Source organism: Daphnia magna, linkage group LG4 (genome assembly GCF_020631705.1).
Source record: "Daphnia magna isolate NIES linkage group LG4, ASM2063170v1.1, whole genome shotgun sequence".
NCBI classification, from domain to species: domain Eukaryota; kingdom Metazoa; phylum Arthropoda; class Branchiopoda; order Diplostraca; family Daphniidae; genus Daphnia; species Daphnia magna.
This window is the reverse complement of record NC_059185.1, coordinates 6,470,127-6,487,127: the sequence shown is the minus strand read 5'-3', so window position 1 is coordinate 6,487,127 and position 17,001 is coordinate 6,470,127. Positions and strand designations below refer to the sequence as shown.

The following is a 17,001-nucleotide window of genomic DNA, read 5'->3' as shown; positions in this document are numbered from 1 at the left end:
GCGAATTTGTACAGTATGAATTCAGACAAATGCACCAAGTACATTTCAACGAACAATCAATAACATCCTGAAGTCTGTACTATGCAAATTCGCATAGTACATTTAGATAATAATGTAATAGGCAGCAGCAACCCCTCCCAGCAACAAAAATCCCACCCAGAAAGAAGGTCATCACGGATGCAACGTTCCCTGAGGCTAACAGTTAATCACATAAGTAAAAGTTAATGTAAATCCCTCCCTTCGTAACCTTCAATCTTTCATATAAAAATGCATGATTGTAACATCATATTCAGAGTTGTCTAGGAGTCATCTCAGAGTACTAAGAACACTCAATCTGGGATAAATACACGGTCTGTGAAACTTTACATGGAGGTCTCAACAAGACTAGCATTCGTTATATGAAAAAAAAGTTTCTGATCCGTGCAAGTGCCAGTCGCAAGTGCTCTACGCCTTCACGAACGAGTCTTCAAGTAACTAACATCGGAACACCATCGAGGTAAACGAATGCCGTTTGATTCTCCCGTACAAAAGACTGCCCTCAACGAGAACACACTACTATCTTTATACCTCGTACTAAAGGAATCTTATTTAACCGACCACCCACATAACAATTTAATGCAGTAACTCATCCGAAATCTGTCTTACTAGGACGTGCAGTACTGGACCGCCAAAAGACGTTATAAGGACACGCTTAAGCCACGGTCCTTTTTAAAAATAAGTCACGTCCTCAGAAGACGTCTTATTTTGATCCATTTCTTAAAAAGCCACTTTGCCACAATTTACAGTGTGCGTTTTTCAATACGTAGTGCTTGGTTCAGAAGAAGAAGCTAAGGCTATGATGCGGGAGTCCAATGATCGAAACTCATAACAATTATATTTCTCTTCTGGTATTTTGGTGAAAGAGTGCAAAGTGTCGGTTTACTAAATGCTAAATTTTATTCTAAAATTCATTTCTTAATTATGGAAGCCAAAATTATTTCATTGTAAAATTTGTCATAGAACTTAAAACATAAATGAATGTTGCTCATATGGTAGACTACTCGACTGTCATGCGGGACCCCCCTGGTTTGATTCAGATAGCAGTATAAACTTTTGCGTTTTATTTTCTATCAAGCAAAAAGTCGTTTCAGTGAACGCCGAAATGAGAGCTTTGGTGACCATAAAAAAACATGTATTACAGCAGTTTTTGCCGGTCATATAAACCTGCTAAAATCGTCTTAAAGTCTTCATTGTAGGAATTCAGTACAAAATAGAGAAATCCTAGTAGTGCCCTTAGGATAAATAAATATCCTTTAGAAGACGTCAGTGTGCTTTGTGGGCAAGACCTAAGTCAACACCGAGAACAACTTTTGGACCACTGGAAGACCTTAATAAACTTTATTGCAGAAAGAGTCAGTACTTGCACTAATTGTAGATAAAAAGCAGATATCTACGCTAGAATTTGAACTTTCAAACGTGCAAAAACAATTGGAGAGTAACAAAAAGAATGCAAAAAGTTCCAAATACACTTTAAGCAGTTCATTAGAGTAACGTCAAGAAAACAACGAGGCTCTGAAGACCTTCCTCGAGAAAGCCAACTCCCCGACCTAGAACCAACCCTTGAAACCACTTTAACAACTGAGAACCAATTGCAGAACCTTCTTAAAAGAAAAGAGGAAAACAACGCAGCTGTCGAGACCAAAGGGCAAGAAATAATCAACAAATTTGAAGGTGAAAAGACCAAACTGATCCAGAAACTCAACACTGCAGAAAACGGGATAAAACAAGTCTCAGAAACAGCAGAACAGCTCCAGAAAGACATAAAAATTTTGGCAGACAGACTCGAGAAGGCTACAACAGAAAAAATAAATTTAAAGAAAAGCTTGCTAGATTTTACTTCAAAGAACAAGAACCTTGAAGAAGAAACTACAAACTCGGGTAGGAGCACAAGAAAATCAAATAACGTTTCTAGAAAGCCGAGTAAAAGAATACAAAAAACTACAAGTTAAATTAATCGAGACTGAAGAACCCAACGACTCAAGATTAGACGTGGATGAACCAGGAGAAATAACCAAACTAGTGGGTGATTTGAACGAGCTGACCTTGCTGACAGACAGTGGAGACAAGTCACTCCACTACGAGCTGGAAATAGAACCAACAAACGACTTCGAATAAACAATAAAAAAACCTTAAAACCCAATTAGAACACCCAAACAAGACTATCATCTATTTGGAGCAAGAAAACCAACAAATAAAAAGGAAGACTGACGTGGGCGTAACACAAGATGACGAGGACACTTTTAAAAACATACGCAGAAGACGTTCGCGAACACATCCAAGAAAAATCCCAAGGATGACGATATTCCAGCAACTGAGCAGGAAGATGAAGACGCAAAGCGAATGAACAGGTACTTCAATCAACCAATAGTGAAGGCACTAGGAGTACTATTCTCCAGAGAAGACAAAAAAAACAAACCTTATCTTCAAAGGAAAAAAGCAGTGACAAACTAATATCAGAGTGGCTACGAGGTGCCGAGCACGCGGCACGAAACAACGAATGGGGTGACAATAAAAATATACGTTTCTTCTCTAATCGGAATGGCATGAAAACTACGATAAGGAGGAAGGCGTTGATCTAAATTACCAGGATTGAAAAGAAGCCCCCATAAGAAGATTTCAAGACATATATGACTTAGCTACGCTGCAGAAAAATCTTTCAAACTAACTAAAAATCCGGGAGATAACTGCAGAGCTTTCGTGTGAAGGCTAAACAATCTCTACGATACCATCCCTGGTAAAGAAGAAAGGACTGATCATAAAGAAACTATTATTGAAGGACAATTAATAAAAAAAGTGAAAAAAATGAGGGGCCACAGAAAAAGCAAAATCCTACTAGAAGGATTACTTCCGAAATATAAAGCAGAACTTTATCTACGAATGCCAGAAAATACAGAAGACTTTGACGCATTATGCAGAAAACTATTAATTTCTCAAAAAATTCTACACACAAAAGAAGCTACAGATGACAAAGAACTACATATGTCAGCTGTCAATGCAGGGATAACGCATCACGAAAAACAGCAAGACGATAAAATCCAATTATTAGAACAAAAACTATCAAAACCCCTATCAGAACTAGAATGTACTAATAAATAGTCTGGATCCTCACAGGAGAACGACGTAACCATAGCAGCCGCAGACCAGTACGAAAAAAGAAGACCAGTATCAGGTGAACTTTATTCAAGATCACGAGATTCAAGAGTAAGATTCACAGATAGACATACCAGCGGAGAGTCGAATAGGGATAGAAGTCTAAGTCGGAGCAGAGACAGCAGTCCTTATCACGTAAGTGACTACCATTCGTCAGGACGAAGAAACCGAAATTCTTCCATCCCAGGCCATCCAGACATCAAAATTATCAACGCCCACCATACAGGAACGGATTCAACGGTAGACAGGGAAATTACAACGGACCCAATTTTCCATCAAATAACAACTACAGGCATCAAGTGCGTTATAACAGCAACCAACATCTACAGCAACAGCATAACCCTGGCAACAATCCTCGAACCACTGAAAATCGGAAAATAATCTACTATAACTGTGAACCGAATAGAACACATTGCAAGAGAATGTTGGAAAGATATGGCACGTACCAACAATCCAGGTCCCCGATAAACACCATAAAACCAATACATAACTCCCCATTAACATAAATTTAGGATCAGATGTAGAAGTAGAAATCCCTAAACTGATACGAATTCTTATTAACATTTTTAATAAGGATATTATAGCTTTAGTAGACACTGGCGCCGCCGCTAGTTTAATATCCAGTAAAATATTAGATACTCTAGAGAATAATGAAAACTTAAAGCAAGTAAAAAATACGAATCCTCCAATTTTTAGAACGGTGTCGGGACAAGAACTTAAATCGATTGGGAAATTTGAATTTTCAGTTGCTATCAACGATAATCATATTATTAACCATCACCTTTTTTGTTATGAACAACATAAATGAACATTGCATCTTAGGATTAGATTTCTTATCTAATTATCTAAAATCGAAGATTAACACTAGAAATCGACAAATATGTTATGACCACTTTGGAGTAGAACATAATTTTGGAAGTAATACCATGCCCATTTATAGCGTAACAATTAGAAAACCAGGCATCCAAATACCACTAATCCCAATTGATACAGAAGACAAAGATCTTACACAACGAGATTATCGTAACTTAAAATCCTTCACTCAATTAGACTTTAACAACAAAACTGAGCAGATAACTAAGATTGCTTAAAAAGTAGAACAAGTATTCAATGTAACAAACGATATACGAACTAAAATAGAAATTTTAGAAAGAATAGAAATGAAAGAAACACGAAGGTCTTTTTGCAAACCAAGAATCCGATTTAGGTCTAGCAACACAAATGAAAAATCACACATCAACATAGGCCCATCATCAGGGTCCCATTATTCAAAGACCACGAAGAACACCCGAAGCCCTAAAACTTTTTGTTAAGACTAAGATAGAGGTAATGCCAAGTAACAAAATAATAAGAGAAAGTTACAGTCCTTTTGCTGCAGCCATAGTAATGGTACCTAAAAAGATGGAGAGATGGGTATGTGCATCGATTACAGAGCTTTGAATAAAATAACTGTTAAAGATAAGTACCCTCTACCTAGAATAGATGACACAATCGATACGTTGTGCGGATCTGTTTATTTTTCGACATTGGACTTACTAAGCGGCTACTGGGAGATATAAATCGAAGAAAGTGACAAACACAAAACAGGTTTCTTTTTTGAATTTGCCCAATACGAATCTAATCGGATTCCATTTGGATTAACAAATGCACCAAGCATTTTCAATGACCAACGAATAACATCTTGAAAACGGTATTGTACAAATTCGCATTGGTTTACCTAGATAACCTCATAGTGTTCAGTAATGAAATTACTTTCCATGTGACACACTTGGAAGCAGTTTTTAAACTTCTTAGCGGGTAAACAGTTAAAAAGGAAAAAGTGCGAATTTTTACAAGAAGAATTAGATTATCTGGGGTACATTGTATCTGGGAAAGGAATAACACCAAGTATAAAGAAATTAGACGCGATTATCAAATATCCCACTCCCAAAAACGTAAAAGAATTGAGCTCATTTTTAGGTCTAGCTAGCTACTACAGAATATTTTTACGCGTTTTTGCTGATAAAGCCCACCTACTAACTGCGCTCACTAGAAAGTCAGGGGAATGGAAATAGGGGGAGAAACAAAGGGACATCTTTGACTGTATTAGGAACTGTCTTATCACTAGACCTGTCCTAGGTTATCCGGATTTTTCCCTAGAATTTATCATCTACACGGGTGCTTTAGAATATGGAATAATAGCAGTTTTGGCATAAATACAACCTCCACCTTAATCAGCGGATTCAGTGGAGTCCTACGAACAGGATCTCCGTGAATCAGACGGCGTAGAAGTCGTCATAGCCTAAACCTCTAAACATCTGAACGACCGCGAGGCTAAGTGGTCAGATACAGAGAAAGAGGCATACGCAATAATCCACACCATCGACGTGTTTAGGACGTATCTTTACGGGCGTAAGTTTACCGTTTTTACAGATCATAGACCTTTAGAATGGGTAATGAGTAAGACAGAACCAGCAGGAAGATTAGTTCGATGGGCTCTTAAAATTCAAGAATTTGATATCATTATTGGGTACCGACCAGGAAAGTAACATCAAAATGTTGACAGTCTTAGCCGCACACCAATAGTGCTGATAGCGAAAGTAGAAACAATGTCAACAGGTACAAAAGAGAAATCAGAAGTAAAAAACGAAAAAGTAGAATCCAAAGATACTTGAGTAAAACATGAAAATGAAAATGATATGTTCAAGGACACGGAAAAATGGATCGAACTCCAACAGAAAGACGAGTATTGCCGAGCAATATTGCAAGAAATGGCAAAGGCCAGTCCAAGTAAGGATGTTAAAATAAATTTAAAATGAAAGAAAAAAGGATTATTAGCAGATGTCAGAGGACAAACTGTAACGCCAGTAAGACTGTTGCCACAAATTTTAAAGGAAAATCATGATCATATATTGGCAGGACATTTAGGAGTAGGAAAAATGTTAGCTAGACTTCAAAGACAGTATACATGGCCATGCATGCATGCCACCGTAATAGAGTACGTTAAAAGCTGTTTGATCTGTAATAAAAGAAAAGTGGCAGGTGGAACTAAAGCACCATTGCACCCTTTGCCTTTAGTTAAAGGAGTTTGGGAAAGGATTGCAATGGATATAGTGGGCCCAGTTCAATAAAACAATGAGGGATACAGATATATATTCATTCTTTCAGATTATGCCAGTCGGTTTGTTTTTACAGTTCCAATGAGAAATCCAACTTTCCAAACCATTGTAAAGGTTTTAGCTAATAAGATGTAAATATGAATCTCCGGAAGTAGTTCTAACATATCAAGATACTAACTTCCTATCAAGCCTAATACAAAAGGTATGGAACTGTTCAAAATCAAACAATTAATGACTAGGTTATATCATCCACAAACCGATGTATTGGTTGAGAGGTTTAATCGAACTCTCTGTGACATGGTAGCTTGTTATGTCTCAGACTAACCTGCTATCTGGGACAAATACCTTCCATTCGTTACTTTTGCCTACAACACAGCAAAACAAGCCTTAACTCAAGAAGCACCATTCTTTCTATTTTTCGAACAAAAACCAATTATGCCCAACGATATCAAGATTAACAGAAGATATGAGACCTACGAGGATACAAGTACGGTATATTCACAGCAGTGAGATAAAGCTCAAAAACTGGCAAGAAAACATCTCTTCAAATCCCAAACAAAACAGAAAACATAATACGAAGTAAGCACAAAAATTACTAAAAACAACATAGATTACTACGTTTTATTGAAAGCGCCACCGACAGCCTGAAAAGTCATAAATCGATGGAACGGACCATTTCAAATTTCTCGAAGCTTTTCGGATATCAATTACGAAATCCCACACTGTAAAAAAATAATTTAAATTTGTGGTACACACCAACCGTCTCAAACATAACATCCCAAGAAAACAATAAACAACTGAAAAAGAAGAAATACTACAAAACCAACCGGAAAATGTTGAAGCCCAACGATGACCAACAATTCACCAACGCCGACCAGGCTTACCGAGCAACATAACAATGTAGAAAAAAGAATGAAAACAAAAGAAGAAACAAGCCACACAATACCCAACCTTTACCGTAACCAAATCCAAAACGATCCTATAACGAACCAACGATATAATTTACGAAGACGATATCAAGAACCAGATTACTAAACCCTTACATTTTTCTTCTCATATGCAGACATTACTCTTCCTTAGTTGTTTCCTTCATTCACTCAACCCTACTTACCCTATATACGCATCCATCTGCGATTGTAACAACATGAAAATTAGAGGAATCCTGGACATCGAATCGCCTTACTACTGCGACAACTAAAAATCTGAAACACAATACTTACCCACAAAGCACACTGACGTCTTTTAAAGGATATTTATTCATCCTTACGGCACTACTAGGATTTCTTTATTCGGTACTGAAATCCTACAATGACGACTTAAAGATGATTTTGCAGGTATTGATGACCGACAAAACTGCTCTAATACACGTATTTTTATGGTCACCAAAGCTCCCATTTTCGCGTTAACTGGGACAACCTTTTTCTCTATAAAAAAAACGATAAAACCATTACCGTGCCATCGGATTTGACGGGTCGCTTGACAGTCGAGTAGTCTACTATTTAAGCAACATTCATTCATATTCTAGGTATTTTAAAACTGAAAAACAATACAGTGAAATAGTTTTGGCTTCCATAATTAAGAAATGAATTTTTGAATAAAATTTAGCATTTAATAAATCAACACTTAACGCTCTTTGACCAAAATAGCAGAAAATAAACATAATTGTTATGAATTTTAATCATTGGACTCCCGCATCATAGACAGAGCTTCTTCTTGTTAACCAATCACTACGTATTGAAAAAAGCAATTCTAGATTATTATTTGGCTTGGTGTACGTAATTCTTACAAAGTTGAAACCCAACGCTACACCCTTAATTGTGGGGACGTGGAGTTTAAAGAAATGGATCGAAATAAGACGTCTTTTGATGGGCGTGATTTATTTTTAAAAAGAACCGTGGCTTAAGCGTGTCCTTATAACGTCCTTTGGGGGTCCAGTACTGCACGTCCCCGTAAGACAGATTTTGGATGGGTTACTGCATTAAATTGTTATTTGGGTACCAAGGATACAAACTGCCTACACATTGGTGACTAAACAGAAATCAGCAGCTACTTGGAAAGGATGGACATGTAGACAGTGGACTAAAACGAAGAAAATAATTTGATCATTCTGAATTGGATCCTTTGACACATTATACTTACAAGAAACAATATTAATAATCCCTCTGGAATACTGGCGGATGGTCAACGATAAAAATGTGGTCACAACAACATGCAGGTCAGACCAACGGGACTCCTTTTCACGGCCACTCCTACAGGAGAAAGTAAATGGTACGCCATCAAGGAATACCAAACCCTCAATTGTATAGCGGAAGAGATCACGCTACGACAGGAGATACCAGATCACTGATTGAAAGCCGTTTCGGACCACTAAACACCACACAACAAGAAGGACAGTTCATCCAAAATTAAAATACGATCGTGTGGGGAGAAAGAATAAGTAACAATTCATACACCCAACATTACTAAAAGGAAAAGGATACATGGAAATTCCCCGATTACCGGAGACAGATAACACTAGTCGTCTCTACGACACTAGCCGATATATCAAAATATCGTTTCTTAATAAACCAGATAAGAATATAGTACCAATAGGACTCAAAGTGGATGGAATCCCTCCGACGTACTTGACATTTCCTGCAGAAACAACAAAAATTTTATATGAGATGTTCAAAACCACGTTATCCACATGCCTTCAAAATACCAACCTGGATACTTCAGTATGCAACGATTACAGAGAATTGTAGCAGTCTAGGACAACACGTTGAATTCTTCAAGATGTCCAATTTCTATTCAACCGCTCATTAGAAGATGAACAACTTGGGACCCGACTATACAGCATTTCCTGCGCCTGAGGAACTATAAGATTGGCACATCAAAAAATAGCAGTTATCGAAGAAGAAGGGAAATTAGTACAAAAGAATTTAACCATCTATATTGCTTATGAACCGGGAAACAGCAATTCATTAATAGCCCTCAACCAATTTTCAAAAGATGATCCTCTACCATTAAGGTCAGAATTCGAATACATCGTCGACCAGACGATACGTATACAAAATAGCAACATCTGCTTCACGGAGATGGAAGGCGATCGCATATTCGCTGTTACCTGTTCAGAAGAATCAACTAGATGGATATTGGAAAAAGAACATAGTTATTTAATTTTTCAAGAATCACAAATGTGTCTTACCTAAGGAATCGACCAATCCTTCAAATCGGATCAATGTGTGGAGCGTCTTGACCACCAGGGGAAACGCTGGTGGCAAGAGGTAAAGGACGGTAGAAATACAGATTCTGAGCTAGCAACACTGACGCCCAATCGTGTTATGTTTAATCTTCATTTATCACGGCTATCCTTACGTTAAGAACAACACAAGACACTACAAATGTGCTGCAGAGGAAAACATGAAGAAAAATCCGCAATAGATTTTTCAAACAATCAACACTAACCCGGATACAGTAGAAAATTTCCCTGACGCAACACTGGAAGACATACAAGAAGTTCGTTTAGGACAACGAAAAGTGGTTACAACCACAATCAACTCACACATATTTTGAGGTATCCTGAAAACAAATCATGGCAGTGGAAATATCTGAGACATGATCGCCTGGGGGTTGTTGAAAAAGGGACAATATCCAAAAGAAAAATGTGTTACACATCATGGAATTAACGAATAAGTAACCGTGGAGGATTCTGGCGCAGATTGGACAAAATGTCCAGATGAACTAAAAACATTGATCACAAGCAACGATTCCCTAGTGCAATCACAAGTATCCGTAGTAAATTGCAGCAAAGTAACCAATAAGGGTAAAGCCTTCGAATATACGTCTAATTTCACCATAAGAACGTTCAACACTAATGCTTCCATCAAAGCAAACACAACGATGCTTATTCTACAGAAATGCGCCAACACCAGTTCAATTTGGGACAATTTCGAACACACAGGACAGCTCTGGCAACAGACAAAACTGGCCTACATTCACCGGCGTAAGACAGAAAGTGTTTCACAGTGAAAGTAGGACGTCTGAGTTTAGGCCATTGTCATGGCTTAAGTAGAAAACAACATTTCAGCTTCGAATATCGAAATCCGCACCAAATACAGACGCTTTCGGTAGCAGCTATTATAGCGCTTTACACTCAACAATCATTGGACGGAAAACAACTCCCACCTATACCACCTTTTCTCAAAAGAGAAAAGAAAGCAAACAACGAGAACTTGACCACGTCCAAAACACAAAAATCTATTTCGTCTACTTCAAGCACCACAACGACAACAGAACCGACTACAAAATTAAGCACAACAACAATTAAAACAACAGTAGCAACAACGGCTCAAAAAACAATCGACAAGTAGGCCTACAACAACTATCAGCCTACAACTACAACAACTAAGCCTACAACTACAACTTCTAAGTCTACAACTACAACTACAACTACTAAGCTTACGACTACAACTACTAAGCCTACAACTACTAAGCCTACGACTACAACTACAAACCATCGACTAGAATAACTTAGCCTAAAACTACAAATACTGAGCCTAAAGTGCCCTCGACTACAACTAAAACAACGTCCACTACAATCTCATCAACGACAAATAAGGCGACAACAACAACTGAATTAATAAGCTAATCAACAACACATCAAACATAGAAAAACGCCATTAACGATTATAAAATATACTGATTTTTTGTTGATTGATTGGCATTTTTCTATTAAAATCCTGTCATTGATTTCTGCGCTTTTTTTGTCACCTTACAGCACACTAGCACTAGTGACTGAAGGCGAATTTAGATTTTTCTCTCGTAGTGTAAACTTCAAGGGATAGGAAAGGGCTCCAAATAAAAATATTTGTAATAAAATAAAAAAATTATACTATTAAATAAAGAACGCCGGACTTTTTGGTGCAAAAAAAATAATTTCGCGTAGTTCAAAATATTTTATTTTCCTTGGTGAAAAACGCGGTTTTAACACAGCGCTTATGGGGTAAAAGCTCGTGTCCTTAATCGATGAACGAGTGTGTAGGGGCGTGGGGGTTGTTCCTACAAAAAAGTCAAGTGTGATTGATTTGAAGATCTATTCTTAAGACTGATCAGAAAAAAGGAAAAAAAATTCTATCTCTACCCGTTAAATAGTAATTTGAGTTTTAGTTACACACGTAGTGCCATAAGAATACGTGGAAATAGAGGGGGGTGTTCTTTATCATTTGGTGGGTACTGTATAGTTTTAGAACTCAAAAAAAAGAAGAAATTTTTTTTGCGGGAATGAAGAGCAAACGAAAGAACTATAGAGGAAAAAGAAACTAGACTTAAGGCTATATTATTTATTGAAAAGAATTGTAAATAAATGAAAAGCAATCATAGATATATTTCAGTAGCAAGGTTATCTGAAGTTTTAAATATCCTTCCCTTAGTAAAAATGAATACGGTAGTTAGTAATTATCCGGCTTGTTTTCCGTTGACCGTCTAACCCATAGCAGCCTGTGAAAAATAAACCCACCTTTGAACCAATGCTTTAACATTTATTGCTGGTTTCCATCAAGAGGTATGTCACGGCCAGTCAACATGGTTTTTTAACACCGTGTGCCTATGTGACATACATCACGGGACAGTTTTTTGGTAATTTACAATTCTACCACAGCCTGTAGAAAACAAATAAGTTTTAAGTTGTAATTAGCAAGTATGTAACCGTTTCTTTTTACCCTTGAAATATTATATTAAATATTAATAATGCCAAATAAATTACACTTTTATTCTTTATTATTTCTTGGTGAACTCTTTGAACTTTAATTAGTTTACGTAGGAAAGTAACAATAAATTTATTACAACCTCACCGGTAGGGGAGACCGGACCCACCTTAGACGCCGTACCAGGTTAGACGGCGTGAAATATGCAGGTCAACGTAAAAACAAAAATATTTCGACACATATATTTTTTGTAGAATTGAATTCTGTAATTGACTGTTAATTTTTAAATCATGACATTTCACATTTTCCTAGATTTTTTTTTTTCATTAAAAAACGTCCTAAAAATGCGTAACTTTTTTACCCGTTGTTTTTAATTTTTTTCCGAAATCTTTAGCCCCCTAAAAAATTTTCTCTAACGAAATGATAGGTAATTCATCCTTTCATAACACTAAAAAAACCAAATATTTTTCATGCTAACATAATGATGCAATACGAAAAAATATGAAATTTTAGGGGGGAAATCTGGACATGGACGGTGGGTGATGTTTGACGCAAAGAGGGCGTATCAAGGGAGGAGCCTATTTATGGCGCGAAAAACTAAAACTTGAAATCGAAACGTTACCCGTAGTTTCTCTTGTAGTTCTTATTCAAGTAATTACGATAAGACAGAATTTAGGTTTAATTCTTTATTAACCAGATCACATATCTTTGTTTTTACATTTACCATCACGGTAACTTACATGGTAACATTTCATTTCCGTCAAAAACTCAGTTTTAACATTTAACATTTCAATTAAATAGAACATTGGCTGGATTAGAATTGAGGTTGATTTGAGGGAAACTACACTTTTTAAAGAGAGGCCCACAAACATGGGCTAAACAAGAGAATTCTACCTACGTCTCTGAGAACAGAATTAAATTATCACGAAGGTATGTTTGATTCCAAAATCCCACACAGCACATTTGGTTCCCCAGTACCTCCCAAGATCCTCTTAATTTCCTCCTCAGTCTTAGTTGTGAGCTTCCTAAATTCCTTTAAAAACCATCTTTTTGGTTACCTGGTGGCTTCCTGATAACCTCCTCAGTACCTCTCTCACCTTCCCGAGGATCTCCCCATAACCTCCAATAATGAAACAAATTAACCATATATATACCGGCTAGTATTCCGTACCCAGCTCCGGTTTTCAGCAATAATTGTTATGATAAAATCAATAAATATAAACAAAACACATTTTTCAAATTTTTTATTTATTCATCAACTACATTTGACTTTTCAAATTCTGCTGACAGTGACGAAGCCACTCGGTTACTTGATACTGCACTTTAACTGTAGTTTTCTCATCACCAGCAAGGTCTTTGTTACCGAGGACGGCACCTGTAGTACATTGCAAAATTTGTTACTATTAATCCAGAATAAATTAATCTTTATCGATCTTTACCAGAGATTGCAGCATAGATATTCTTCAGATCATAAAATTTAGCTTTCTCGATTCCTTTTGAGGATTTTCCCGTCCAAGTGAACTTAGTTCCAATTTCGTATGAAAATAACTTTTCCATTATTGCAAAAACCGTTTTCTGGAAATTTATTCCACCGATACGGAGCAGCAAAAGGATCTGAAAAAAAATTAAAGGGTTCAAACGGAAATAATAAAAACTGAATATTAACTGTTACCATTTGTTGTCGAGATTGTTGGTCCTTCATTGCAAGGCAAAAGAAAATGCTGTTCATTTTCTTCACACGGACATGGTTTCGGTCTCGAGTCCAAAATATCGTCGATTTTTGCATTCATTTCTCGAAATTGGATTTTTAAAAATTCCAAACTTCTTTTAGTGTAGTCTTGAAATACTTAAAAGATGAAGTACACCAAAATGGATTACATTAAATTCAGTTTAAATAAAGAAATTGTTGAAAAAATCACCTGCATTCGGCATTTCAGGAAGACTCTGGGATGACTGTTGACGGGAATTAACTCGTGAAGACGGAGTAGTGAGAGCATACTGTTGTTGAGATGGCATACTTCCCTGGCCTGCATTTGAATTCACTTTTGGGCGTAAATTCTCATTCCGAGACGGTCCAGGCCGAATAATCTGATGATGTTGTGCATTCAGCGACAGATTGGAATTCATCTCTCAAGACGGGCCAGGCCGGATAACGTGTTGCTGTTGATTACTTCCATGACGGGAATTTTCATGTTGAGGATGAGAGTTCACCTTTCTAGACGGGCCAGGCATGACGGGTTGTTGTGGTTCAATTACATTACGGGTATTTTCACGTTGGCAATTCACATTTCGAGATGGGCCAGGGCGGATAACCAGTTGTTGTTGTGGTTCGCATCCATGACCGTCATTTCGATTCAGTTGTGGGCGGTGATTCTCGTTACAAGACAGACCAGGACGAGTAACCTGTTGTTGTTGTTCCATTCCACGGCCGTCATTTTGACGGGGATTCTCATTCCAAGAAGAGTAAGGCCTGATAACAGAATGGTTTTGTGCTTTATTTTCATGGCCGTAATTTTGCTTCAGTTGCGGATGAGAATTCACAATTCCAGACGTTCCAGGAAGAATAACCTGTTCCTGTGAGTCACTCTCATAACCACAATTCTCGACTTCTAATGAATGTAATTCAGTGTAGCCTAATTGGTTATCTGGCGATTGTGATGTCAAACCTTGTAATTCCCTTTCTGCTTCAAAATTGGTGGATGCAGCAGTATCTTCTTTACTTCCCTTAGAATCTTGTGAAGCCAATGATTCATCTTCGCTAAGTGTAATATGATCTCTAAAAGACCACTGTTCGGTGCCCTGGCTTGTTTGTTGCGTTCGGAAAATTGGTCCGTCATTGTTATCATGGCTGGATTCAAAAAAATAACAATTTAGAATAAATAGAACGAAAATACATTTACGTGAACGATAAAATATTACCAGCTCCAATCGAACAGTCCTGGAAAGTGTTATCTGCATTAGCTGACGTCCTTGAGGCCTTCGGTGGTCTTATGTTTTGATTCGGTGGTACTGGAATTTTATGTAAATTTGGGGGCTCAGACTCGCTAAAAGTAGCATCCACATAGTCGTCCAAAACTTTAGCTACACGCTTTCTTTTACCAACTCGACAAAGATTGGTGGTCGAGACCTTATTCAAATTAGGCTTAGCAGGCATGTTTCCACTAAAATAACGAAAAAACAAAACTAATAACAATGAATCAGTTATATATTGTGAATGTTTACAAGTTTTCTATGGGGAAAACAGTGAATTCATCAGTAGCGATTATTGGCATCAAATACATTTTACATTCACACTGTTCAGCAGGCCAAAAATCTAAATCAAGGGACATTTTACATTTATATATGCCCAGTAGGGTGTTCCGTTTTTTGGAATTTTTTGATTTTTTCAACGGCTTAAATTTTTCCCATGTAAAACAGGTTGAAAAATTGATTGGGCTATGTTTCAGATTTTTAAAATAAAGTCTAGGGTTGCCAAAACCTCAAAACCTGAAAAAATGAAAGTTTTCGTCAATTTTTTTATTTTTTTTTCAAAAACTTTTTTTTTCATCATTGGCCTTTTGTGTTGTGATAGAACTAGTTTTAATAAATATATCCTGAAAATTTCATAAGAAAAAAATAAAATCTAGAGGTTCCAAAAAATTCTGTATTACTCCGCGTTAAACAAAAGTAAGATTTTCTTCCATTTATAATGGAATCTTTAGACATAAATGCAAGTGTATGACCAGAAAACTTTTTAAATTTTAAATTTGTTGGAGGCTTGATTTTTTGAAATCAATTATTTTCTTACGATGGGCCTCAACAACTTGAAACAAGTATTCCTGAGTGTCAAGATTTCTACACATATCTTTGAAATCACTCACAATTTTGATCCCTCGTTCAGCGCTGTCGTTCACGACCTCTAAGACAGATACAAAGGCTCGAAGGTTTTTATAATCTTTCATTAAAATCCAATATTCGACAGGAAGCTGCAGCCATTCTTGATCGTGATTCATTCCCAATAGATGAAAGAGTAGCCAGGATTTTGGTCCGACGAAATCTATTAGGCTGCTGCAGTTTTCAGTTCCAATTCTGATTTCAGGGAATGTGGGCTTGCCCGGAGGAAATTCGCTTGCTCTTGGTGTGTTGTAAAGTTTTTGGGCGACAGCAGACCTCCAAAAAGGCGCTAGTTTTTCGTCGAACAAACATAACACAACCAGTTCTTCCGTTAGATACCATAAATGGCGACTGCAAGAAAGTATTGCCTCTGATCCAGCATCGTGATCAATCGACTTCAAGTGATACATTAAACTTAAGTACTTGAAGTCGTTCGATGGTGCACTACAAGCCAACCTAGACGTTAGAAATGCTTGACTGTGAAATACACCAACAAAAAATGACATTCTTTCGACTTCTTGCTCTTCGTTTAGTGTCAGATCGAAACGCTTTGACATAAGAAACATCTTCAAGTAATATATTGCTTTTGACATGAATCGAGCATGATGATTGGCTCCTGGTTTTCTCAACTTAAAGGTTCGAACCGGTAAACTACCGCCAAGGTAAATGACAGTCAGCTCGACCAATTCTAGGTAATCTTCTCTTGGAAAACATTTTCGCAACAAACAATCAGACGCCCATATGAGAACGTTTTTAGCGTGTTCAATTAAACGCTCATCCAAGTCCTCTTCTGACCAGTCAAATAGACGGAGTCCTTCGGTTGATTGATCTAAAGTATCCCAATCAGCTTGAAATCTGACAAATAAGGTTTCCGTTGTCCCAGTTGTCTTCCCTCTAATGACTTCGGCCACATGTTTGATATGTAGCTCATAAATGTGATGTCGGCAAGCTAGCCATAGAATAGAGCGTTGTAAAGATTTCTCGAATAATGCAGCACATCCATGAACTCGTCCAGTGTTGCTAGCCGTCGTGTCGAACACCAGCGCAATCACATCATCTTTTATCTTCCATTCTTCAAGTAAATTCATCACAGCGTTGTGTTGTGATAATCCTGTCGAGTCATTCATAGCCGGTATCCCAAGTAATTTAGGTGTAGG

The 17,001-nt window shown here is 37.3% G+C and overlaps 1 protein-coding gene across 1 annotated transcript; it reads right to left on the bottom strand.

Annotated features, from left to right (window-relative positions):
* Positions 1–13,718: 13,718 nt before the first annotated feature.
* On the bottom strand, positions 13,719–15,092 carry LOC123471258. Its single transcript, XM_045172361.1, has 2 exons — positions 13,891–15,092; positions 13,719–13,817 (listed from the first exon to the last, which is right to left on the bottom strand). Exon 1 carries the CDS (start codon positions 14,927–14,929, stop codon positions 14,102–14,104), a length of 828 nt encoding a protein of 275 aa, XP_045028296.1. The 5' UTR covers positions 14,930–15,092; the 3' UTR covers positions 13,719–13,817; positions 13,891–14,101.
* Between the last annotated feature and the right edge of the window lie 1,909 nt (positions 15,093–17,001).

Bases quoted from the DNA above. Each gene is read 5' to 3' on its own strand.
- LOC123471258 (XM_045172361.1), bottom strand. From the start codon at position 14,929: ATGCAGATAACACTTTCCAGGACTGTTCGATTGGAGCTGGTAATATTT.